This window comes from Falco naumanni, chromosome 1 (assembly GCF_017639655.2).
Source record: "Falco naumanni isolate bFalNau1 chromosome 1, bFalNau1.pat, whole genome shotgun sequence".
In the NCBI taxonomy this organism is placed as follows: domain Eukaryota; kingdom Metazoa; phylum Chordata; class Aves; order Falconiformes; family Falconidae; genus Falco; species Falco naumanni.
The window spans coordinates 16,203,321-16,228,753 of NC_054054.1; the positions used below are offsets into that span (position 1 = coordinate 16,203,321).

The 25,433-nt window shown below is 36.0% G+C and overlaps 1 protein-coding gene across 4 annotated transcripts in view; it reads right to left on the reverse strand.

Annotated features, from left to right (window-relative positions):
- Window positions 1-25,433, reverse strand: part of LRBA (LPS responsive beige-like anchor protein) — a 412,366-nt gene that overhangs the window by 20,898 nt on the left and 366,035 nt on the right. For 3 of the 4 annotated variants that reach the window (XM_040582452.1, XM_040582440.1, XM_040582439.1), the window contains 5 exons: window positions 23,209-23,298; window positions 19,731-19,923; window positions 16,890-16,952; window positions 13,390-13,545; window positions 8,690-8,857 (listed from right to left, as the gene is read on the reverse strand). In XM_040582452.1, the coding sequence (XP_040438386.1) occupies window positions 8,690-8,857; window positions 13,390-13,545; window positions 16,890-16,952; window positions 19,731-19,923; window positions 23,209-23,298 (670 nt within the window). The remainder of the gene's footprint in view (window positions 1-8,689; window positions 8,858-13,389; window positions 13,546-16,889; window positions 16,953-19,730; window positions 19,924-23,208; window positions 23,299-25,433) is intronic. The other variant, XM_040582445.1, reaches the window with a different exon arrangement.

Sequence of the window (25,433 nt, forward strand, 5' to 3'; positions counted from 1 at the left end):
ATACTGAATTATTTACTGGCTTTTTTTTCAGGAAAGACTCACAATAATATAATCTGCGTGTGTAGAGGTAAAATATAAATGTGCTATTGAACACCAAAAGGAGCACAGGCAGACTGTTTTTAAACTCAGTGATGGACTATCATAGAGCAACACTCTTTTCTTAAAAGACTGACTACAGTGAATGGCATCTACCACCTTAATAGTTGCAGCAATTCCAAAATATTTTAGTATTTGGAGGCTCTGCAAATTTTTAGCTATTATGGTAGACCACCATTTGACAGAAATTAACAGTGATAGCAGAATTTCCATTATAACTAACATGATTACTGATTTATGGACATTTTGATACTTCTACGACTTAGCATGATAAATGCAAAAGGGAACACTGACAGGTAAGATTTTTACAACTACTTCTTAATTAATTTTTCTAAAGAAAATAAGCTGTTATGTGAACTACTTCCAAATGTATTTATTTTTTAGGAAATAAACATTAAAATTCTAAATAAATATTTATGCTATAAACATTCTTCAAAATGTGGAACCTTATCTTCTCAATTATCATTGGGTTTTAAACTGAAACTAGAAGTCTAGATCATGCAGAAACTTGGGAACCAAGATGTAAGTTAATTCAAGATGTGGATAAAGACAAGGGAAGAAGGCAAAGAGGGTTTTTTGCTCCTAACAGCAGATATATGACCTGCCTGGAATCATTGTGACTATTCACTGTGTACAGAGGCAAGCACGTATACAAAACTTCATAGAATTCAAGTTTACAGAATTAATGTGTCTGAGTACAAAGAAATTATTAACTATGGAATTGCTCTTTAATCAGCCAACACAAAGATGCTCATCAGGTCATATTTTCAAAGTTTCAATTGCCTGCATTATCCACTTAATTAATTACCAAGCATTCACTTATAAAAAGTTTAAATTTTCAAACTGAAAAATGTGCGTAGCAGTTGATGAAATACAGATGTTTTACCTTTTGCTATGGTTACTAATATAATTAAAACCAATGATTTCTCTAGTCTCAAGACCACAGCTTTAGTCTAATAATAATAATGTTAATTGATAAAAAGTTTTTCAGGTGTTCAAATACTTATTTAGGAACTGTAGCTATAAAAAAACCCAAAACAAACACAGTTTATTTTAAAAGAAGTAGCTTGGATAGTAGCTAGACTGTTTTTCAGCAAGACAGGAAACTGGTGATTAAACTTTGAATCCTTTGGGAGATTTCACATTTTATAAATTCAAAAGATTACGTATTTTTTAAAAATTATATCGGAAAAAGATATTCAACATGTTAGTGATAGTGAAAGTGTTCAATGAATTATCCCAATTAAATCTCAGTGAACCCAGTAATTTTTATTAAAGTACAAAATCACGTGCTTACATTCACACGTGCCCTGCTACACAGCTACACGACTGAAAACATTTCTTTAACACACTTCAGAAAACCTGAATATAGTACCCTCTAAAAAAGTATAAAACTGTGCAATGAAAGCACCCCCACGATCTTTGTGATGCAAATGTGATACATACAGAGAGTAACATTTTCTAGTTTTATGGGCTAACATAAAAGAGGTAATATAATTTGTTTTATTCACATATGTGTGGAAGATCAATGCAATAACTCAGAGGAGAACACATTCGTATTAGTAGTAGTAATACAGTTATACACAGACTCTACGTTTCATTAGTACTGAATACTTTGATCGGTTAAGCCTTGCTTTCATTAAGCAAATAAAAATTTTAAATTAGATATATTTCTGTTTTTCAAAATATGAAAACTAAAAAATAATTATGAAATAATCTGTAGATATTTTGAAAGCAATAGAACAGTCTCTTCATAGCCTATGAATATAGTGCAAGAACAGCAGAAAAGCAACTTACCTTCACCTCAACTGTGGAAATGCCTACCATTTTATAAGCACAAACCATTTTATAAGCATAAACACTATTAAAAAATTAAATTCACCACTATAAAACTCCCCTCCAAGAAAGTACATCCAAACAAAATAACCGCAGTGAAAAAACAAACATTTTGTAGGCATAGGTTGACATTCACTGATCTGATTGGCCTCTATCTGGCAGGTATAAGTGAGGGATCATTCAGAAGAAGGATTGGAGAAAATGGGATATTCCAACTACAAAGAAGTTTGTTGGTAAAGGAATACAACAACCATGTGTGTAGCAAGCAATTTTGTGACAATTTTTAATCTGTAAGCAACAACTAGAGATGGCCTTCTAGATATGATTATCATCAATATAACAGATCAGAAACATGACGGTTAAAGGAACTTACATGAAAGTGGCAAAGCTATGAGAGTGTTCAATACGCTTTATAAAGGAAAGAACATGAACAAGATAATTTTTTCAAGTATTTTGAAGACATGTTCCAATACGTGCAGAACATAGTTCTATAAGATCTCATGAAAAGTTAGTCTACAGAAAAACAAAGGAAAAGGTAATAAAAGATACTAGTGAAAACTGCCCCAATGCAGCAGGACAAGACAGACAAGATGATACCAGTTAGCACAACTGAAAGTTCTCCCATAACTGTAAACACAGGAAAGTCAGGCAGAAAGATCAAAATAAGTGAGTTTTTTCTGAACCGGTGTAAGACACAAGGTATAAGCAAGTAGGGGCAAAACCAGGATAGCCAAGCACAGATGAGATGCAACTATGAATGACATCAGGAGTAACAGTCATTCTATAAACACAAAAATATTGTAAGTTTCCATGAGAAGCTGCTCTGCTATTTAAGAGCCAGCAATGCCAATAGATAATGTCACACATTTAGAAGTATTTCAGTAAGTCTTCAATAAAAAGGCCAGCTGCAGTCAGGGAGCAAACATAGTAAAAGCAGCAATGACAAATCAGTTACAGAATTCCCTGAATTATACAATAACTAAAGGAGGGAAATGTTTGGAACTCAACTGGCCTGATAATACTGATCTGAGAATACTGTGAAAATGAAACTACATAATCTCAGGGTTTTAACTGTTGTTTTATGAATATTGGGTGAAGTTCTGCAAGATTAAAAAAGTTGTGTCATTTAAGAAGCAGAAAAAGGAAAACTGAGAAAGAAGAGTAGTTTACTTAATCCCAACAAACAGAAAAAATATGGCAGAACATGTATATTTTTATTTTCATATATATACACACACACAGTTTCCAAGAAAACAAGGAGATAAGTAACAGCCAATTTGTTATGAAGAAATCACGTCAAAGCAATTTTTTTCTTGCAATGCCAGAGTAACACAACTTGTGTTCAGGGGTACATCATGTATTTTGTCTTTAGTAAGGACTCTGGCAATGTTTCACACAGGCAATTTCTTAAGGAAAACAGGGAAGCACATGTTTATAAGATGCTACTATACGCCAGATGAAAAGCCAGTTGGAAAGCTATATTCAGAAAGCTCTTCATTGTCAAAATAGTGAACGTATTGATGGGCATTCTTGAACAGTGTACTATCTAATGTTTTCTTTAATGAGCAATTTGATAGAATAAGACTGCAAGTTACATTTGCAGACATGAGCTGCTGCAAGTCTGCTGAAGGAAAGGATGAGAATTCAAAATAACTTTGACAAATTGGAGGAACAGTCTAAAAAACATGCAATTCAGAAAGTTTAAAGACATTCCACAGTCAAACTACACAGAAGAGGAGAAAAAACAACTGACGAGATGGTTCTTCAGAAAATACTGAAATTTATGTTGGCTCATACTTTAAAAGAATTAACACTGTCACACAGTTTTAAAATGAACAGATATCCCATAGGGATGTGAAAAGTAATGGTTTGTAAATGGTCTGTAAACCAGGTTGTTTTCTACTTATTACTGGAAAGGCTTCAACTGTGTTGCTGGGACTACTTTGAGGAAGACAAGACAACTGAAGAGGAGAGGAACACAGGAAAAAGTCAGAGTTCTAGAAAAATATAACTTATGGCAAAAGGCGTGCTTTCCGGAAGCAAAGAATTACAGGTCATGGCAATCCAAATAACTGGAAGTTGTTGCAAGGGGGAAATAAATAATCTGTTCTCTACACAAAGATAAGTATGTAAGAAATTACAGAATACAACTACTGAAAAAAAACAAAACAAAACAGGATACTAGGATGAAGACTGAGAAAAGACTGCTAATGATAGGCCCAAAAATATATTTGCTGAAGTTTTTAACAGAATGTTGGACAAACATCAGTAAAGAATGGTTTTGGCGTACTTAAGCCTTCTTTTGGAAAAGAGAATAGATCAGGTGACCAAAGCTCCTGCCCACCCACTTTCCTATGGTTCTGTGATTACAAAGTAAAATGCAATCCCTCAACCTAGGAAATGTCCAAACCCTAAGAGTTGCCACTTGAGCTTCAAAGTGAGCACGGGATCAGAAAGTGCTGCACGCCATTTGTATGCAAATGAATTCTCTCATCTCTTTTCTCCAGCTATCACAAGTAGTTCCTCCTCTCACCCCCCATATCTCGCCTTCCTTCCACCTCTGCTGCCACCCTATCAGGCTGGGCAAGTGCAAAACATGGCATCTTTCCACAAGTACACCACCCTCCCTCAGTAACCTCTACACATTCTACCACCCTATTCAGGAACACAAGCCCTGATGCATAATGCCATGTCCCCAAGCAGTACGTACTTTGCTATTAGATCGGAGCCTCTAAATATGCAAAAGCCAACCCTGCAATACAGATCACACATGGGCTTCAAGGGGTACCAAGGGGAGGGTTACATCCTGTCCCTCCTACCTCCCCCACCTACCCAAAGCAAGCCACATGCCAAGGAGAGAATAATAAAAGCCTCTTACGCTATGCGAAGTGACTTTACATCACCACAGTAAATTATGCTAATTAATGTGAAAATAGCTCAGAGCTATTTGAAAGGAAACAACTATTTCAGATCCTCTGCTCTGTTCTGCATTATTCCTAGGCTTGGTCTGAAATTGTCCACAGAAACATTTCTGCATCAGAAAATGCCTACGTACCAAAGTAAAGTACTGCCATGCTTTTACATTTTCAAAATCAATTAATTTAGAAAGAAAAAAACCCTACATTTGATCAAAGAGCATGGTGAAATATTTTTTGAATTTCAGGTTTTAATTTGAGAAGGAAAAAAGGACTTAACTTAAATGTAATCAGGCTGTTTTGTGAGGAATAAAAATAGTTTCCAGCAGATGTGTCCCACGTAGGAATTTCATATCTTTTGAGATTTAAATTACTGAAATTTGGTTTACATTGATCAATGCATTTGAGAGTTATTAGGGAGAAACTAAACAGACAGTGAGACTACATAGGTGTAATTTCTTTAAGAAGTCAGCTTAAAAGTTAAAAATTAAAGAATGTCAATAATGAATATTTCAGTAACATATTTCTTATGTTAAACCAAAAACGTAAAGAATTTTTCCATACGGTCCAGTTGGCCAGAAAATTGTCCTTGATAAAGAATATCAAACAAAACATTTATCATGTATGCCATAGCCCACCTGGCTTGTCAGCTTGAGTTAAGTACCATTCTAAAACATGAATATATGCAGCCAGAGATCAAGAGCTCAGTGCTTCCTAAAGTAACGAAACCAGATAAAGGGACCTAAATAAAAAGTACCTGGTGGAGCAGTGCGTGCCCAATGGGGCAGTATTTAGGGTAGCTTGATCATACTAGGCTGCTGACTGATGTGTATCAGAGGCAACAGTACTATGAAAGGAGGAAAGAAATGCTCCTGTTTTACATTGCTATTGTTGAAACTACTCTGGTACCATGATTTGGTACAGTGCCATTGGATGCATGTTGCTGTGAAGTCATTTTAAGATGGAAATTAGAGAAAAATAAATAGAGAAAAAATAGGAAAGAAATACCAACCCTGAGAGTATCTAAAATTCCAGTGAACAGCGCTCATGGGAAGCATGAATAAACTATACTTTGAGGTAAAAAATCCTAAGCCTCAAATACAAAAAGATAACAGACAAGTTAAATATCTAGCATCCCACAAATGAATGGAAGTTACAGTTGCAGTAACAGGGCTCAAAACCCAACAAGTCTGCTGGTGCTTTCCATTTCTGACAAAATCAGAACTAAGCAGAAACAGCTCTTTTTATTTGCCTTTAAAAAAAAAATTTGACTGAACAGAGATGCCTATAGAAAGCTATTTCTGGGAAAAATTAAACCCCCAGATTACCATCTCTTTGAAGCAGAAGCTGTCTTTTACTATACACATGTCTAGGCCTATGTATAGTGCCATGAGATTCCAATTCATAACAAAGGCTTCCAAGCATGCTGTATCACAAAAAAAGCTACATAATGGTAACTAGTAAACATAGGAGCCATTGCATGTCCCTAAAACATAGAAGTTTAATAGGAGTGCAAACAAAGATTTACCAGGTAGCGACTGTTTGATTTTAAACAGTAGTTAAAATAGCCTAGTATTAACTTTGAAAACTGCAAAATTTTAATACATTAGAAATTTAACAGTAAACAGATTATAACCAAATCTATCTATTCTAGTTAGAAACTACGTACAAAATCCAAGCATGTAATTTGTTAAGGTCATAAAGGAGCCTACAGCAGCAAGGTCTTGTTCACAAAGCCCTGGCTGGGAAATACTCAACAAGGAGAACTTCTCAGGACAGGCCTAGGAATCTGCAAGAGCTCGCAGGCCTTGAAAACGCTGTAAGGAGACACCTACAAATGTTCATTGCTTCAGACCAGTAAAATATTTAGGGTTTTCTCCTCAAAAGGGCAGTTTTCTTCTTCAGGATTTACAAGCTCACTTGACTGTCAAGCTCTTAAGTTCCTTTCACAGACTTTTTGGAGTTTTCAAGTTTACAAACTCTGCAAAAATAGCGCAGAGTTTACCTTCTCTTTAAATTGATAGATTGCAAAATATGTATAAATATTCACAGAGATTTTGTCCCTTAACCAAAGCCACATTTATTTTAAAATACTCATAAAATTCTGCTAGCCACATCCCAGAAAAGCTCCCATCTCTTCAGTCATGCTGTTGGAAGGATAATGAGGATAGCTTGCTCACAATCTCAGCCTGAAGATTCTGCAATTGTGTGAACTGAGCTTCTCTATCTTGTTCAATTTTTGAATAGTTTTCACAGTCAACATCAAATCATTTGCAAGTTAAATTCAGATATTCATTCTGATATTAATTAGCTGTACCTCTTCAAAATAGTTCACAGGACGCATTTTCATTAAACCACCTCTTTTTTTCAAATTCAAATAACTTCAGTTGAGTAACAGATTGAGTATGGAACACACAATTTTACCAAATTAATTAATATAGAAGATGTCAGATATTGTTTACATTATATGAAATTGTATGTCAGTTATAATTGCAATATATGCCAGATATAACAACACCTCTTGTGTTCCAGATGTCCATTTTGTCCTCTGCAGACAGCAGGTATGTTTTTACTAGTATTTAAACAGGGTCAGAGAAGACCTTAAGTGTTTGGCAGAAAACTTAACTCTTATTCATTTGTCAGACAGAATATACCGCTTCTCACCCCTTCTCTTTAGGACATTTTCTTTTTGGCTGAACGGGACCTCTGGATATGATGCACCCCCTCTATTCACATGGGTAAGCTCTTACAAGCGGTCTTGAAAGCCTCTTACTCCTGTGAAGTGGCTCACTCAGGCTTTTTCTGAAGCTGTATGTCTGCCTTTTTCTTTGCTCTGAGGATCAGGAATTAATTTTTTGTGTGGCGTGAAACTGGCATAATAACAAGACCACATTCTACCTTTCCTGTTACAAAATACAGGCACAGCAGGGTAAAACAGTCATGGCATTTCATTGTTTTCCATATAAAATTATGAGTTAAAAAGAGAGAATCTTCATGAGTTAAAGGATTTGGGATTTCCTGAGAAATTGTGCAAGACAGAAGGGATTAAATTCTTCAGCAATTGCAAGGTGAGTTTGGGTGGGGAGGGGTTAAAACTGAATTAGGCTGAAGCAGGGTTTGCTCTGACTTTGATAGTTTGTATGAGCCCTATTGCTTGCACTGGAACCAATTAAAATACCTAGTATGTGAGAGTGAGGATTAGGCATGTAGCACCCTACCAAAGTGTTCAACTAAAGAAGTTTTAAACTTGCTTCTTTAATCCATCCCACATGTCTGTCCGTCTTTCACCTAAGTGTCCTGCTCAGGCCATTACACATCTCATTACAACGACCCGAGGCTAAGTTAAAATTCACTGTCTGTGTAACTCTATTGATAGCTAACATACCACTGTAAGAACCTATATGCATAAGATTACAGTTGCATAGAATACAGTCTGCACTGGAACAATGTAAAGTCTTTTTTGTTTTAAACAACTCAAATGCAAGTATTTAATGAAGGTGTCATTTTGAGAGCAAAAGATTTACTCAGATTGAACAGGCAATATAAAAATATAATCCCCTTCCCTCACTCCCAGAGCCACTCTCTCCCAATTGAATGAGTGACAAGAAAAAAAAAATATGTGTTTGCGATGTTCAGTATCCTATAACTTTAAAAATTAGTTCTAGTTATGCTGCTAAGCAAGCAATGTGCCCTCAATTCTTTAAAACAGAACTGATAACAACTACAAAAAAAGAAATACTGTACTTTAACATTAGCGTTCCTTAAAATTTTGTCATGCAGTGTTCACTCAAGCCATTTTTAGACAACATCCTTATAAAACAAGTTTTTCTGGTTTTGCTTACCTCTTGGGTTATCGCCAATAATATTGGTTTTGCCATTCCAGTACCAGAGCAGCAACGTTGCATCACGTGATCCTGAGAGAATGTAACAATTTCCTCCAATATAGGACTCAGAACGAGCAAGACAGGTTACAACATCCCAGTGTCCAAATATTACTTGTATCAGTTTACCTGAAGCATATAAAATTGATTGGTTTAAAACTATGCTTTTATTCTTTCTAAGGCAAACTAAATACATTATAAATTATTTGAGATACATTTTCTTTATTAAAAAAAGGTTCAAGAAAGAACTATAGTGGAGAGTACTATTTTTTTTTCTTTATTTGGTGGAAACTTATTTAAAAATAAGTGCAGTAGTCCATACCGTCCATGCAAAAAATATTTGCAGTCCATAAATATTACACTTTATTCAAAGGCCAATCATGCTAGAAGGTTTTTTACATTCTACATGTTTACATTCCCTTTGCAGACAGGAAACATGATGGGATTCTCTTTTAAGGCAAGTTTACCGAAGAAAGTACCAGTAAAAATGCAACTCTGATGATGATGTGGGAAACAGAATCAGAAGATACAGAATATAAGACCATGAAGAAATTAGTTGTGTGAGAGCTACCTAAAATATATATAGTACATGCAGCTTTTGGGCATCTTCTTAAACAGAGGAGATTTAGATAAAAAATAAATCTTGAACCCAGGTTTTTCCATCACCATTTAAACACTTGCCAATTATTTCAACCAGCATCCTTCCCTTTTAAGAATTTCTGTAATGTTCAAAAAACCTCAGAAGACTGACCTGGAAAAAACTCTCTTACCTGTTGCAAATACAACAAACGTTTGTACTGCTGATAAGAGACATGAATGCTAAAGAGAAAGGAAAACCTAGGCAGTTAAAAATGTGCCATTCAAGAGTCTGTATAAACATTAATATGACTGTTACCTTTTAACCTTATCTAAACAGGACATTATTTCAAGAAAAAAGTAAATTTGGATGGTCACGCATAGTGGATTTGCATGTGGGAGAGGAAACACATGTAAGGTCACCCACAGCAGATCTCTGCCAGACCACCCTGCCAGAGGCTGGCTCCTACACAGCGAACATGTCATGGGTCCTGCTGCCTTCTGGATCTGCCAGCAGCATACATCATCCTATGAAATGAGAATGAAAATACTAAAATCCATCTCACTGGATTTCCTGAAGCCTAGATTTTGCAGATCTTGTAGAGACAGGACAAGAGATTCACACACATGGTTCTTACGCGCCTGCTTGGCCCACTCAGGTAACATGGGCCAGGCTAAATTCTGCATCCAATGACACAAGGAAGTGTGATGCCCTTAACGTGTGACCTCAGACTCCTCAGCCCAAACGACCATGCCTCCATTTGTGCTTTGGGCTGAATAAAGAATGAGAAGGAACAGAAGGGGAAAAGAGTGGTGGCTTTGGAAGGATAAACAGCACAGGCCAAAAAAGAAATAGGAATGGAAAATTACTGTATCTGAAATAAAATGTTCTGGAGAGTATATAACAATAGTAACTAGTAACACAAATCAGCATTGGGACTCAAATTAAGCACATCTTAGTAAAATATTTTGGTGCATGAATTAAAAATTAGTCAATCCTATAATATGGCTAGTAGGACATATTTCATAGCCCTCTTCCTGTGCAGTACAAAGGCAGTATACATATCCAGCCACCAAATAACTCTAGCGCTAACAAAAGATTTAAGGGAGTGGTTCTGAGGAAAGAACAAAAATAATGTTAACAGCATGATTTATAACAGGAGATCAAAAAAGGTAATTGCATTAAAGTGGAGAAAACCAGGAAAAAAAAAAAGAGAAAGGTATGAACAGCTGGAAAAAAAAAAAAAAAGAATTAATTACTTTAGTACACGAAGTAAAAAACAGAATAACATGATGCCATTTAAAGTAAACCTGTACATAAGATTTAACATAAAAGACTGACAAAAGTTATTAGGCAAGTATAATCCCCCAAGAGAAATTGTGAAAATAAGTACTATCACATGAGCCTTTTCTGACTGGAAAGGGCAAACCCCTGGAAAGTACATTCACTGTGAAGATCTGCCTTCTGCTGGAAAGGAGAGTAACTCAGGCATCGAGTCTTTCCCTATTTTCTGTGATTCTGTAATAGTGTTCTGTAGTGGTCCCCTCTGCACACCAGGGCTTTCATTTTTGTCACAGGGTCACCTAACTGTCTCGGGTGCTGATCAGTAAACAGATTTAGTCAGAAAAAGTTACTGAAATTCACAGCTAGGAGCAGTGACACTCACAGACTACATAACCTCATTTTGGCAATATACAAAAACATCTTACCGAGTGTATGTTTTCCCCTGAAAATTCAAGCTGTCAATGACATGGTTTAGATTTGAGAATAACTTAATTATGTAATATATTTTTCAGTTGTATAGCTGTAGGTAATCAACTACCTCAGGTGATTTATACTTTTAGAACACAAGTTTATGCTATAAACATCGCTGAGTTATAGACATCTCTCTCTCAATTATATTCTGTTTATAGGTTCTGTTCTAGAAAACAAACATTTTTCAAGCCTATTTCTTTGACAGTTGTTCGTGTAGTCACAGTGCCTTGTTAGTTTTACTTTGTCACTGTGCAGCTAAGGTTCAATCACTTCCATCAAAACAAGAAATAAGCACTTGCTCTTTCACATTAGTAAAAAAAATAAAAATCATTAATCTCATAAGAGTTCTTCAACTTTTTGTTTCCTTTAACGTAAGTTGTCCTCTCTATACAGTAATACCGAATTTTACCATATGCACTCAGATATGCCCTTTTAACAGAACAAATTTTCTAGTTAATGTTTTATTTGACAGCTGTGCTACGAATAATTAAAAGAAAAATAAGACTCAAGTCTCTGTACTACCGAATCTAAAATGCTGTCTAGAAGTCATTCCCACTGCTGGAGGAAGGTTTTATTGTGCTTCTGCTATACTAGCTGTGCTGAGAACCCATGATTTATGTTAAAAGTATTTCCTGTTAAAAAACCCCAAACAAACCCCAAATTTAATAAGAAAAAAGTTCCTTTTTTGTGTAAGTGCTAAAATATAATTGAATTCAACACTTGTGATCACTTGCCATTATGCATTACTGATCACATAATCTCTTTTCCTTGCTGCTCTGCTGATTTCAGAGTAAGTATTTCACTACTATATTCTCATTTTAATTTGAAACAAAATAAACTACAATTGAGTTCACTTGATTTAAACTAGAGCTAGAGTTGCTATATTGACAAACAGGAGACACATGGAAGACATAAATCTGCAACTTTTTTGACAACTGTATTTGGGTTTATACCATAATTAGCTATGGTAGTAATGAGATATCTGGTGTATCTGACTTACACATAGAAGAACATAACTTAATGAAGTATTTGTAGTTCAGACTGATACAGGACAAAGCTACCAAAATCGTACAAGTTCCTCCCACATATATAAAGTAAAATACATCCTTCGACATAAAAGAATTAGTTCTCTATTAATATAACTCAAGAATATACACTAAACATTTATTAATGCTAGCTAACTTTTCTGAAGATCTACTTTAAATTCAGTTTTATGTAAATTTATTTTCATCAATGAGAAAATTAAACCAAGAAGGGTCTAACAAGATGTCTCTATAATGAATTGCAGTCAGTCAATATGAAATAAATGGAACTTCTCCTTTATACTTAAGGGTTTAAAATCGCAAAAATGACAGATATGCTAAAATATGCCATGAGATCTAGACTTAACAGATTTTCATTAAAGACCATCCTGTTTTGTTAAACATTTTGGTTTGCCAAGTGTGAAAAACACTATTAACTAATATATTTAAGAAATGATGACAAACATGTAGGATATTCCCTAGGGATTAATAACCTACTGGAAAGCTTGATGGCACACACACATTAACCACACTGGGTCATTAATCCCAAAGAAGTACCTTGCAGTGAGGTTGCTATTCCCATTATAAGATAATGAAACGGAAAAAAATCGTACCTATTTTCTTCTGAGGCTCCATGGCTTTTAAATTCCTGTAGCTTTTACACTGAAAGACTCTTTTCTATTTAGCATGACACATGCATGATTTCAAAGGTTTGGATACATGCTAGCTGACAGACTAATTTAACTGCTACCCATTATATCGATCAGTTTATATTTTATGAAAGAATTCAGTGGCTCCGAATCAATTTTTCTATTATAGCATAGCTTTCAAAGGCTTTCATAAGCCTTCTTTCACCAGACTTCAAGACTTCACTTCTGTTCTTATTCTGTGGTGCTTCCCTGTATTTCCTCCAAAAAAAATCTCTGGTGCTGAAAGCCAGCCAGAGTTAAATTCAAGCAAGCACTCTAAGAACAATTAATTGTGCTGGTATGCAAAGCTTCACAAAACCTCATTTTCTTGTGGAAACTACAGTGTATGAACAGGCATGCCTGTAATACAGATTTGAAGCGTGATGCTATGGCTAACAAAAGCTCCTTGTCTTGCATTTGGCATCATTCAACAAAGATCATAGCATACAATACACAGTAGCAGTAAGTAAGAAAAGATTTGACAAATATTATTGATAGGGGAATAAATACATACTCCACTTTCTCTCCCCACTCCCCATTCCTTCTTATTTGGAACTGTAGATTGACAATGAACAGAAAAATCTTTTAGGCTATTCCCATATTTTAAAAATCCATTACCTGAGTCAGTAGAATAAACTCGGAAACTCTTGTCCCAGAAGCCACAAACCAAGATGTAACGGTTATCAGAGGTGATGACAAAACACTGGGAATGCACCTGAATGCTTTGGTCTAAAAGGTCAGTGATTTGCCTTCTGTGCATACCTGTATTGCTGGCTGAACAGAAAGACACACAAATCAAGAATTTTTAGCATCCGCATTCACAGAACAAAAGCACATTTTAGAAACTTATGTTCACACCTAAACTATTTCTCACTGCTGTTACTTCTTTTTTGTGGCAGGGACATTTTCTTTCTACTTTTACTATAAAATACTCATTACACTTCTGGGAACAATGCTAATTCCTTGTAGTATATATTCTAAAATAGAAGAAATAACTTCTCTAAGTCAAATGCAGCTGACAAATATAAATGAAAGATTGTGAAAAGGAATGATACATAAAAATGTAATACACTTTCTTCTCCCCTACTTCTATTATAGGAAATAAAACATTAAGAAACAAATGAAGGGAATGTAATTATAAGACAGTACATATACATATGTGCTATATAGTGGCTCAAATGCAGCAGACAATGGAATTATAATTTCAAAATTGTACACAAGTTGTATTTCATTGCAAGCATTGTAATTTAAAAAAAAGAACAAATGCAGTAAACATCACTACCATTTTACACTTTTTTGAGCATTGCACAAAAATTAAGCAGCTTATCTCCACAATCTCCTTTAGGGTTGAGAGATAATATTTACCCTGATTTGATCACCTGCTGTTCTATTTCCCCAGGTAATCTTGCATTGTAAAGCCACAGAAGAGACATGAATCAATCAATGAACCCATTTTTCATATCACATTTTGTCCTTATTAATTGATGTTTGTGTGTGTCTGTGTGTCTGTCTGTCTCCCTATCAGCAAAATCCTACAGTGTAGAAAGAACTTGTAGAAACAAGAGAACCTGACTACCATCCCAGGCAAGTAAGCCTCAATTTGTCTGCCAACAGCTCAGAGCACCATTACTTCCATTCCAAGTGGTCCCCCAGACCTGTCTCTGTGCTGGTCTTGTGCTCTTCTTCACACTTTGTTCTTTAACTTCTTTCCATTCTCATAGGCTAGCTATCCCCTAAGCCTTGGGCTTATTCCATTTACTCTGCATCAAATCCTTAATTACTTCTGCTTCTGTTATCTTTAAAATGTTGATACTGTTTTATCTATGTGGGTAGCAAATAATTTAGCAAGGTATTGTCACTTGCTCTGCAGGTAACACATAACAGGGCCTTGACTGCTGTTGAGACTGCTTAAAGAGTAACAACAACGCATTATAAATGCACAGTGAAGTGTTCTGTATGACAAAATAATGGCAAATAACCCCCCCCCCCAAAAAAAAAACATGCAGATCAATACATTCAGTGTGGATAAGCCCTTCAAAAAAGTTCACCTCAAAAAGAGGTCTAGGATCTATGTCATATCAGACACTACTGTTTTACATCTTCCTGTGCAACTGGAAAATGAGGACAGCAGGAATCCCTCCTTATGACTAAGACAGCAACAAGATTCCTGCTATAACCATAAAAGTGTAATTTTGTGGTCCTCTTAGGTGCCATTTCTAGGTAAATGTGTCTAGCCACAATTAAAAACCTTTAATATTATCTACATAATTACTTGCTTGTACCCAATGATGCTACTTAACAGTGACAAAGAAAGCCTTAAACCTTTTAAACTATGTCCAATGTAATCACAAGGCTGATTTGAGATCTATTGTATGAAGAGAATATTAAACCATTTTTCAGAACTATGAATATTAATTTTAAAGGTGTTTATACCAAACAAAAGTCCAAGTATTTTGTAAACTAAAGGCAAGCCTGAAAATGGAATTATAATTTTAAAATTATGAAAACTGCAAACAAAAATAAAAAAACATGTTTCCTCCCTAATGTTCATCATCACAATATGTAGGAAAATCATCTGACAGGCCCAATGTGATTTTGGGGTTTTTTTGCTGTGATGTTTATTAATATTTCTAAATCCTACTTGATAGCAGGTTTTAAAGCAGATTATATGTTACCTGCTCCCAACATTTTTTGGATAAAATCCATTTCATGAAGGAAAGGAGAGTTATAGCACATCCTCCTCATTGTGAATTATAAGTACTGCATTATTCTGATGGGAATTGATTTTAAAACATTGGAAAAACATTTTTATCAGCTCTATAAAATGGTTTAATATGCCCACACTGCTCCTGATATAATTATCATTGAGCTTACCCAGCAAAATGGCTACACAGCAACAGTATCTACAGACTGGTACAATGCAGTCCCTACTGTGATATGAATACTCGTTTTGAAATTAATTCTCACTGGCTGACAGACCCGTCATTCCAACCTTTCCAGGCAACTTCATTTTTGCTCTGATTTTTCCATGCTTCTATAACTGGCCACTTAATTTCTTTTTGACTTAAACTACCATCCTGATAAGGACAGTTGAAAAAAACAGAGCTAAGTTTGAAGACTAGTAGAATCAACGGGGAGCCAAGAGTGGGGCATGTAGAAATCCTGTCATCTTTGCTTCTGTGAACTGTCCTACAACTAGTTTGTATTTTGGGGTTGTTTGATTTATTTTTTTTTTATCACATTTAGGGTTTCATTTGCCATGCTACAGGCTCCTGAATTACAGTCCAAGTATACTCCCCAAAGTTGGGTCTGTAATGAAAGAAGTGACCAAACTCTAACCATGCTAATAGAGAAATCAGCTCTACATAACTAATAAACCTCTATAATAAAAAGTCATGAATTGACTCTATTACACTGAGTCATTAAATAAAAGAGAGACATTCCTCCACTCCTTTTTAATAAAAGGAAAAACATACACAAATTTAACTAGTGATGCTGATCAAAAGATGCAATACCCTTGAAAAATGAATACTAATATCTCAATACTAAAAAAGAGTGGGCAATATATTTCAACTTTGAAACTGCTTCACAATTACACATTAATCCCCTCAGCCTGAACAGCAGGTCTATGAAGAAAGGATTGATCTCCTTTAATGATGAAACCCTGGCACCATGGTTTTATTTTTCACAACACGGTGCAGTTAAGAACCCCACTGTTATTATGAAAATTTCTTCAGCAAAGGAGCTCCATCACATTACCAGTGCACCAATTCATCATAACGTGCCTCGCTCCTGCTCATCAACAAGTCTGAGTGATGAAAAGATCCAATATTATCCTGACAGTACTTCATGCACATTCTCAATCACACATTATTACAGCATCCATATTAATTTTCACTGACACGCGTCCTAGGCCTGTTCAAATTAGGCAAACCAACGAGGGGGAGTTGATGAAATACCAGCATAGCCACAGCTCATTGCATTCCAATTTGCATGCAAATGGTTTATCAGGAAAATTCCATTCCCAGCAACCAGCAAGTGAAAAACAACCGTAATCTACACTTCAGGGCCACCATACAGAACTTAATGAATCGCAGAGAGAGAAGGAAGTGACAGACCTATGAGAGGATCGATTTCCACTGGCAGCTGGTAAGGCTGGTCTTGTACAGCACCTTGATGAGCTGGAATTCAAGAAAGAAGATTTTAAAACTCTGCATTTTTTTAATACATTAAGCCACATACCTTTTACAAACCAAATTGTACATCCTTAATTTTAACAACATAGTTCTGCATCAATTGAATTAAAAAAAAAAATAATTCCAGGTGCTTTCGCAGGCTGCTTATTAAACATTTATTTTAGATTATGCTATTCTGAATGTATGCCATCAGCAGCAGCTCTGGTCCTGAGCCATAAGCTCTAGCAGATGCTTTACTGGCAACCTCTCCTGTCGCAACAAAACAAAATTAAGTGGTAAAGAGCACTGAAAACAAAATGTGACAACCATCTGCTGACTGTAGCAAATACTATTTTCCTCTTTACTTTTTAAAGCACTGCTTTGAACAAGTGAAGCACAAAGGACTTTTTTTTTTTAAATCAGTTTATGATGTAGACGGGGAAATCTCACCGTCATCCAGTATTTAAGGATTCATTCATCACCAAAAAACATTTATTTGCAAGTTTGTATAGAAGTCAATATATAATTCTACTGTCCTACATATCATCTGGGCACCTGGCACACCAGCAAAATGTTTACCTCCTGAATTTTCCTTCAGTGATTAAAAAAAAAAAAAAGCGCACCTTTTTTCCCCGCAGCCACACTGAAAAGAAATAAGCAGGCAAGCAAACTCCATGCCCCCGACCCCTCCCCCAGGCAGCCCACAAGACAGTCTTGGAAGCAGAACAAAAAATGATGGCTGAATACTTATACCTATTGTTTTTCTATCTATCATCCATAGCTTAATATAAAAATCACTATCAATAGAAGGGTTTCACAAATAATTGGGAAGTGAAAGTTCTGCTGCAATGAAACACTAACAGAATAAAACATGAAATCCATGTGACAAAATGCAGGCACCCTGTTGGGTACCAGTGCCATTAGATGTCAGCAAAGCCACCAAACTCTATACAAAAGCAGGAGTAAGATTTTTAATTACACATCAGTGACAACTGGTCACTTGTCAACTTAACTTTTTTATCATGATGCCTCATTAGTAAGGACAAAGCTAAGCCCACAGCAGGAGATATGGAGCAGTAATGATACCTACCCTCTAATCCTAGCAGATCCCACTTTGGTATAAAATTTGAAGGCAACAATAGTGAATGCTAGTCTCAGGAAACTGTACCCAGCTATGGTACTCCATAGAACACAGCACTCCATTAACAGCCTGCAGCTGATTAGCGTGTTCTCAAAGAGGTGGGCTGAGGTGGGGTTTTGTTGGGTTTTGGTTTTGTTTGGTTGGCTTTTGTTTGTTTTAAACTGTAGGTTTTCTTGAGCTCTTTGTAAAGGCAAGACAAGCATAGAATGTCTCTAAATGAAAAAATAGTGACTCAGAAGTACAACTTACTGCCCTCCCTTTCAGAGGTGAGGGAAAACCAAAAATCTGAAGGTTTTGTTTGACTCTGAGCAGTTGATTACTACACTCAACAACTGGTTGCCCGCTCACAGATCATCAACCGGCAGACTTAGGAGGAAATAAAAATCAGCTCCTGCCAATTTAGAACCTCTTCTTTTCTCATGATTGCTGTATGTCTACAAAGGCTATTTTTAAAATCGTTGAATATTACATGCCCAAGGTCACACATCCAAGGTATGAGAGGATATTGCCATCCTCCTTTCAAACAAATGTCAAGAGCCCTGTAAATAGTTCTTGCTCACAACTTGTTATCTAGATAAGTCTCCCTTCCCCGCTTCTTTCCCACCTTTCTTTTTAAGCATTTCTTGGGTGGGTGAAATAATACATAGATGTTTCTACTTGTACGATGTTGAGAGGTAATTTGTAAGAATTAGGAAAAAGTATGGGAGTCATCTGGCTTTTTTCAAAATTTAATTAAGGACCCATGGTCCTTAGTAGGAATTTCTTAGGTTTCTTAGTAGGATTCTTAGTTTCTTAGGTTTCTTAGTAGGAATTTCAGTGATGTGAGTATTACTCTAGTACAAACATCTTCTACTTAAGTTATTTGAGTAGAAGCTCTTTTTTCCCTTTCTTGAAAAGCCTTTGACCAGATTTACTGCACAGCACTGAAATAAATGACCTTTCAGGGCTTGGGCCTGAGACTCAGAGCCAGGAAAAGGAGGATGTATGCCTTTAAGATTCGAGAACATTAGAATCAAATACTGAATATGCTCAACTCCAACACATTTGTAAACAAAAATTACTTTTGATTGGTTGCTATGCAAATGGATATGTGGTTTTCCTTTCATATTGACAAATAGATAAGCACCTAATAACTTTGGGATGTTTAAGTTACAGAAGATAAAGACTTTCCATATATTTAATCTTCTAATTCTCATCGAGTGGCTTTAATATCAGAATATGGTGTTCATAACCAACTAGAAAAAGCAGAAAAGATTTCAGGCAAGTTCTACATATTTTAAAACTTGTATTTGACATTATATGGTTCAGGCTTACATCTAACTGAAAAACAAATCTAAGAGGAAGAGTGTGACTTTATCATGATGCAATAGTGATATACTGGTTTTGTCTTGCATAGTGCCCAACGGCCTGGAAAGCAATGCGTTGCTGTTACAAACATTTTGTCTGCTACACATCTTATTACACAATGGTTCAGATTACCTTTTTAAAGACAAACTAAGTCCACATGTGAAGAGCATGCTGTGTCAATGAACTGGACTTGCTCTTCACACTTCAAATTTAAAACAGTCCTGAAGCAGATTCTGAAACAAACAGTACTGCTTGATGGCAGTGGTTTCTTAGGCTACTTACTTTAATTTACTTACCAGGAAGATTATGCCACTTGTTTACAGCAAATAGCCTATTTGCAGTAACTGTGATCACAGCAGGAGTGGCCAGACCAGGCTGGGTGTTGGCTGCTACGTGAGTGACAGGGGAGTTGGATGGGAACTTCAGAACCATGATAACATCCTGTTGAGCTTGGTCTGTGAACATCAACGGACTCTGCAGGAGGAGATACTGTTGAGTGCACACAACAAGAACCCAAATACACGGGAAAAGAAAACATGGGGAGGAGAAAAGAGGACAGGACAAGAGAAGGAAGAATGGATTAAACCACACAAGATCCAGTAGCAGCTGCAGTGAAAAGCAAATGCAGTAATAGTAGACAGGCTTGTGGAAACAAACATTTTAGGTAGAAAAAACCTTCATGTACACTATTAGAGGGCCTGGTTGAACACAGGGTGTCTATACACAAACTTTTCTACAGATCACAGCAGATTAAACTAAAAGTTTCTAATCCCCTATCTCTACCGAAAGAATTCTTCTTCATATCTGTAGAGATAGTACGTCAAGTAAAGCAATGCCAAACTAGGAGACAAACAAAAAAAACCCAAAAAACAAAACAAAAAAAAAAGTGAGCAAAAGAAATTCCTGCTCCCAGAGCTTGTCTCAAGTTGCATTAAATTGGCAGACTGCAGTTCTTTGCAAGCCAGATGAGAACATGAAAGTACATTAAAATAAACAGATATACACACACTAGATACATGTTCTGTATATATTTCTGATCTACAAAAATAAGATTTATGAATGCAAAGTAGAAGACTTCACTGCAAATGTGTTTCAAAGGACAAACATAATCAAATGCAGTTGCAAAGAATATAAAGTGGACGTGATTACAGACACTATCCTGCGTTGTTTCTAGAAATAAAGGAAGGGAATGAATCCAGACTCTCATTTTCAACAGAATATTTTTAGGTTTTAGGTTTTTAATTTAATAAGTTGAAAAGTTTAATAACTTTTTAAGTAAGCTCTCTAACAGTACTGCAAATGTCAAAACTAAATACTGAGGACTTTAGATCTGGATATCAAACATAAGGAGGAAAAGCAAAACCTAATGGTTTTGTGATTGTGTGGTGTACCTATTAAAAAAAAAAAAAAAAAAGTACTCCATGGAGATGTAGAAATACAACGATCCTAGTCACCAGTAGCCATATTGCTTTAGTATTTGTAATTTTCTAATAACTGAATTAGAACACTAATGAAGTGTTCTTGGCTATTTTCCACCTGCAATATTTCATTACATGTATGTGCATGTAAGTGCATACATTTAATGTATATTTATACAGAACTAATAAAAAAATTAAATACATTTGCATTTTTATTATCACTCCTTTTTAAAAAGTTATTAAGAGTACTTAGAAAAACATATTGCTCTATGAATTCCTATTTACAGTCTTTGCATAAAGGTGTAAATAAAAGCAACTAATAAGCTACCCAGACACCCTTCTGAGCAAGTGGCTAAAAGCCAATCAATATTATGAGTTAATCCTCCCTGGATGCTCATTCAATTAAAGGTGTCAGTAATGCCTCATCTGATGTGGCCTCAATTAAATCCAGCTATCTGATGGTTGAAAACACAAGGGGATACAGCAACAGCAGCAAAACCAGACAAATAGGCAGCCTTCGTGTGACTGCTAATTACTACACCTGGTGTATATTATGGCTTGTGCACTTAACACAGCACGTGGTAGCTTTCAATTCGGTTGTATTCATGCATACATGCACACACACACACACGAAAACAGACAACTCCATAAATAATACAACTAGAAAGAATTCAAAATTGTGACATGAAAAACATCCACACTGTATTTCAGCTCCAGGAATAGTAATTTTAAAACCATTTAATATAGTGCTGTTATAAAATCACACATTAATAACCACAAAACTGGTCAAAACAAGTGCAGAACTAGGGTTTTTTTCCTGTGCGTACCTCAGCCCCCCAAAACCACAGGAGTTAGAAACACTTAACTTCATAGAATTTAACTTCTTCCATTACATACTAAATCTTCACTAATTCAGCATCATGAAAAATATGATCAAACCACACCAACTGCTTCCTGCCATCAAATGTATTTAAATAACAATGGGTCTGACAAACACATCAACAACTTCTCACGTTCCTCTTCTTCCAGAAACAAATCCCTCTCAATTAGGGCAAGTGCCTAGTGCATGGCACCATAATAGACAGGCACACATATGGCACATAGCTAAATGATGAGGGCACTTGTGCTCCCCAACATCCCTGTTAACAGGTCTCTTCTGAAAGAAGAGCCCTGTGGGTCGCTGCAGTGGTTTGCAGCCTACGTGGGAGGTGCAATGGGCCAGCAGATCACAAATCAGCACAATCAGCTCTGTCCATCCAAGTACATGGGATCCCAGGGCAGGAGCATGTCTACAGCACAGCTGTCAAAGTGTAGTATGTAGTGCCTGCAGAAAAGCTGGTGGGCATGGGGGGACAGTCAGCTGGGCAACAACACATGACATATTTGAGAAAGGCTCTATTTGACAAGAAAGTTTACATTTCTTAGACTCCTGCATCACAAGATTTGTAAGCTACTTTGGAAACATCTCTGATTTTTGTGTGATTTTTCTAAAACCTTTTGCATTTCAGATATGATTTTAATCTAGTAACTTTAGTGTGCTTGAGTAGGACATATGTCTTACAGAACATACAAGAAGATAATGTCTTTTTTTATATTTCAATGTAAAATGTCTGTCTCAAGAATAAGGGAATGTAACCTTTTGAAAAACGTGTGAATTAGCAGGCCATTTGCTCCACTTGTCAAAGTATCACTTAACATACTTAGTTCTGGATCTATGACAACACAAATGATATTTCAGACCCAAGGACTGCACACAGCATGATATGGAAAGTAATCAGTAATAAAATAATAGTTTGTATAATAAAATTATATTAGACACAAGTCGAGGTAAAAGGGAAAGCATGTTAATGCTCACTGCCTGGATTTTATCACCCTAGCTTTACTGCAAAACACATTTAGTCACATTCTTTGCTATGTAAGTTTCAGCTCATGAATTCCTAGTAATCCTGGTTTTAGGGGAAAACCTATGCCTGGGGGAAAAGTCAAGGAAGTTCCACCTCCTAAATCCATGCTTCTTGGGGTATCTGCCAAAGATTAACTGAATTGTCTCCATGATGACTGGCTCTCACCTGTACAGGTATGGTATTAACAAAATCAACTGATGAAGTGTTCTTGGATTACACTGACAAAAAAAGGTCTGTACTAGAAATCAATACTATCTTTTCAGCAATAAATAAAATAATAGTTAAGCACTGCATGCGCTCCCAGTCCTACAAAATCATAACTTATCTGCTGCTTTAAATAACACAATTCCACAGCCACATAAAAGCAAAGCAAATTGGTCAGTTCTGTAACTTTAAGATAGCAAAGGAAGTAAACAAACCAGCAGGTCACAAAGAGTTAAGACGGTACCTACCACCTGCATGGCAGAACTTCTTGGAGGATGTGGTTCTATGAGCAGTTGTGAAGGGGTCTGTCCAAAACTTCGTATTTGAGCTTCAACAGCCTGGAAAAGGCAAAGGCAGGTTTGCATGTTAAGAGGTGCTAATTACAGGCAATAGAACCATAACTGTCACCTGAAAATGTCATTCCACACTTCTGGCTTGTTTCATGTTGAAAATCAACCCCGTGTGTTCACTGTGGGGCTAAGTGCTTGGCACTGGTACTAAGAATGAGGTAATCATTTTAGTACTGTGGATGCTATTTCCATGAGAAACTCTGCAAAACCTCATCCTGCTCAATGATATTAAACAGAAACAAGCTATTATAATCAGAAACCTTTTTATTGGCTCCATTTTTCCTTTCTAACACTGGCTTATCCTGTTTATATCATAAGTCAGAAACAAAAGCTAATTTTAAAAAAGTTTCTATAGGTATCAGAGTAGTGTTCTACTTTCTGTTTAAAACTCCATTGCTTAGGTTTACAGTAATTACCACAATGAAAGCAACACCAATCGTTTTTCTCATTTTCTTGTTTACTCAAAAAGAGCAAACAACTTTGAAGTGCATTAAAGCACTGACCACAAGACCAACACTAAATGCAGCTAAATGAGAACATGAAGGTATAATGCAACAATATTTTTTAAAAAGTTTCTCTGTATGTTCAGCAATATGCTTTACCACTTTCTTCATAGGGCATACATGAAAATAGTATCTCATGCTTAGTGATTTCTTAAGAATAATTATTCTGAAATGTGTGAACTTGTACCTCTTGCCTAGGCATATCCAACTAGTTTTCCATGTTGCCACCTATTGGTCCACTCACGTAAAGATAAAATCAAGTAGCCAAAATTCATAAGTTCTTTCTCGTCAGCCAGGCCCCTGCACTGTCCACAGAAACAGGCTAACGCTACAGAAAATCTTAAATCATTCATCTTAGACAAAAACACTTTCACTGTGAGCTAAACTAAGTAAAATTACCTTGCACTTGCTGTGGGCTAGCAGATTGCACATGTGCTGATACTTTAGTTTCTCTGTGCATGATGCATTGAGCCCTGCATTCTCAAATGTGTCTAGTGATGCTGAGTACCTAAGGTGAGGCATTAGCAAGTTCTACCTTCAAAAGAAATCCTGAGAATCAGGCCATTCAAAAATAAAAAAGGTGTTTTAAACAGGATGTTTGAATGCTAAACACAAAACCACTAGCCACTTTTTAGGTATTAGAACACCATGTTTTTCTCTCAGAGATTCTTCTTTTTCATGGTTCAGCATACCTTGAAGGCTCCTTACACTTATATTTCCCTTCTATTTTAGCCATCCATTAAAATTTTTGAGACAATGGAATAACGCTTACGCTGATCTTACTTTTACAAATATTATTACTGAAGACTGTTATTAGGACATACAATGTTCTCCTGTTACAGAAATAACAGAACTAAAAGTAGAATACACCTGAGACCTTGACATGATCAAAAATAATCATCCTCTGATAGGAAACATGCCATCCAAAACACTTGATCTTAGTACATTTGGCAGGGCTTTTGAAACATCCAATCTCACCAGAAAAAGGAGTTGCAATTACTCTGTGGACAGATTCTAACGCTCTTGCCCACTCTGGGAAGCACCTAAATCTTCAAAGAACTGGCGAATAAGTTAGTTTATAAAAAAGCTGGCTGAAATCTGACATACACATATTGTGATTCAATGAGTACTTTTTGAGTAACAGCAATATTAGATTTGTGAAACGCTAAAGCTCAGTAAGATCATCAGAGTCCCCTTCCTAGTGATGAGAGATGCTGCATTAAAATTAAAATCTGTGGGTTTGACTCGTGAGATATCAAGGAAATCACAAAGGCATAGAATTTGAGGTCCCTTAAGACATGAGGCATTAACAAGGCAACAGCATACCGGTCAGCAGCTCTACCCTCTCCATAAAAAGCTGTTAGCTTCAAAACATCCAGATTAGAAAGATTTGCCTACGTTTACTTGCAGATTGAGTGGAATATTTTTACTAGCAGATGGGAATTCTGTGTTGCATTGAGGGTAAAATGAGAAGAACACAGGAGGAGCAAAATGCAGACAGTCCTGGATGTCAGTTACTCTATGCTTGTTAAAATCTTCAGGGTGAATCTACAGTCTGTAGGATCTACTATTTATTTCCTATAGAATATATATCCAATATATTATTCCAAATGAATAAAA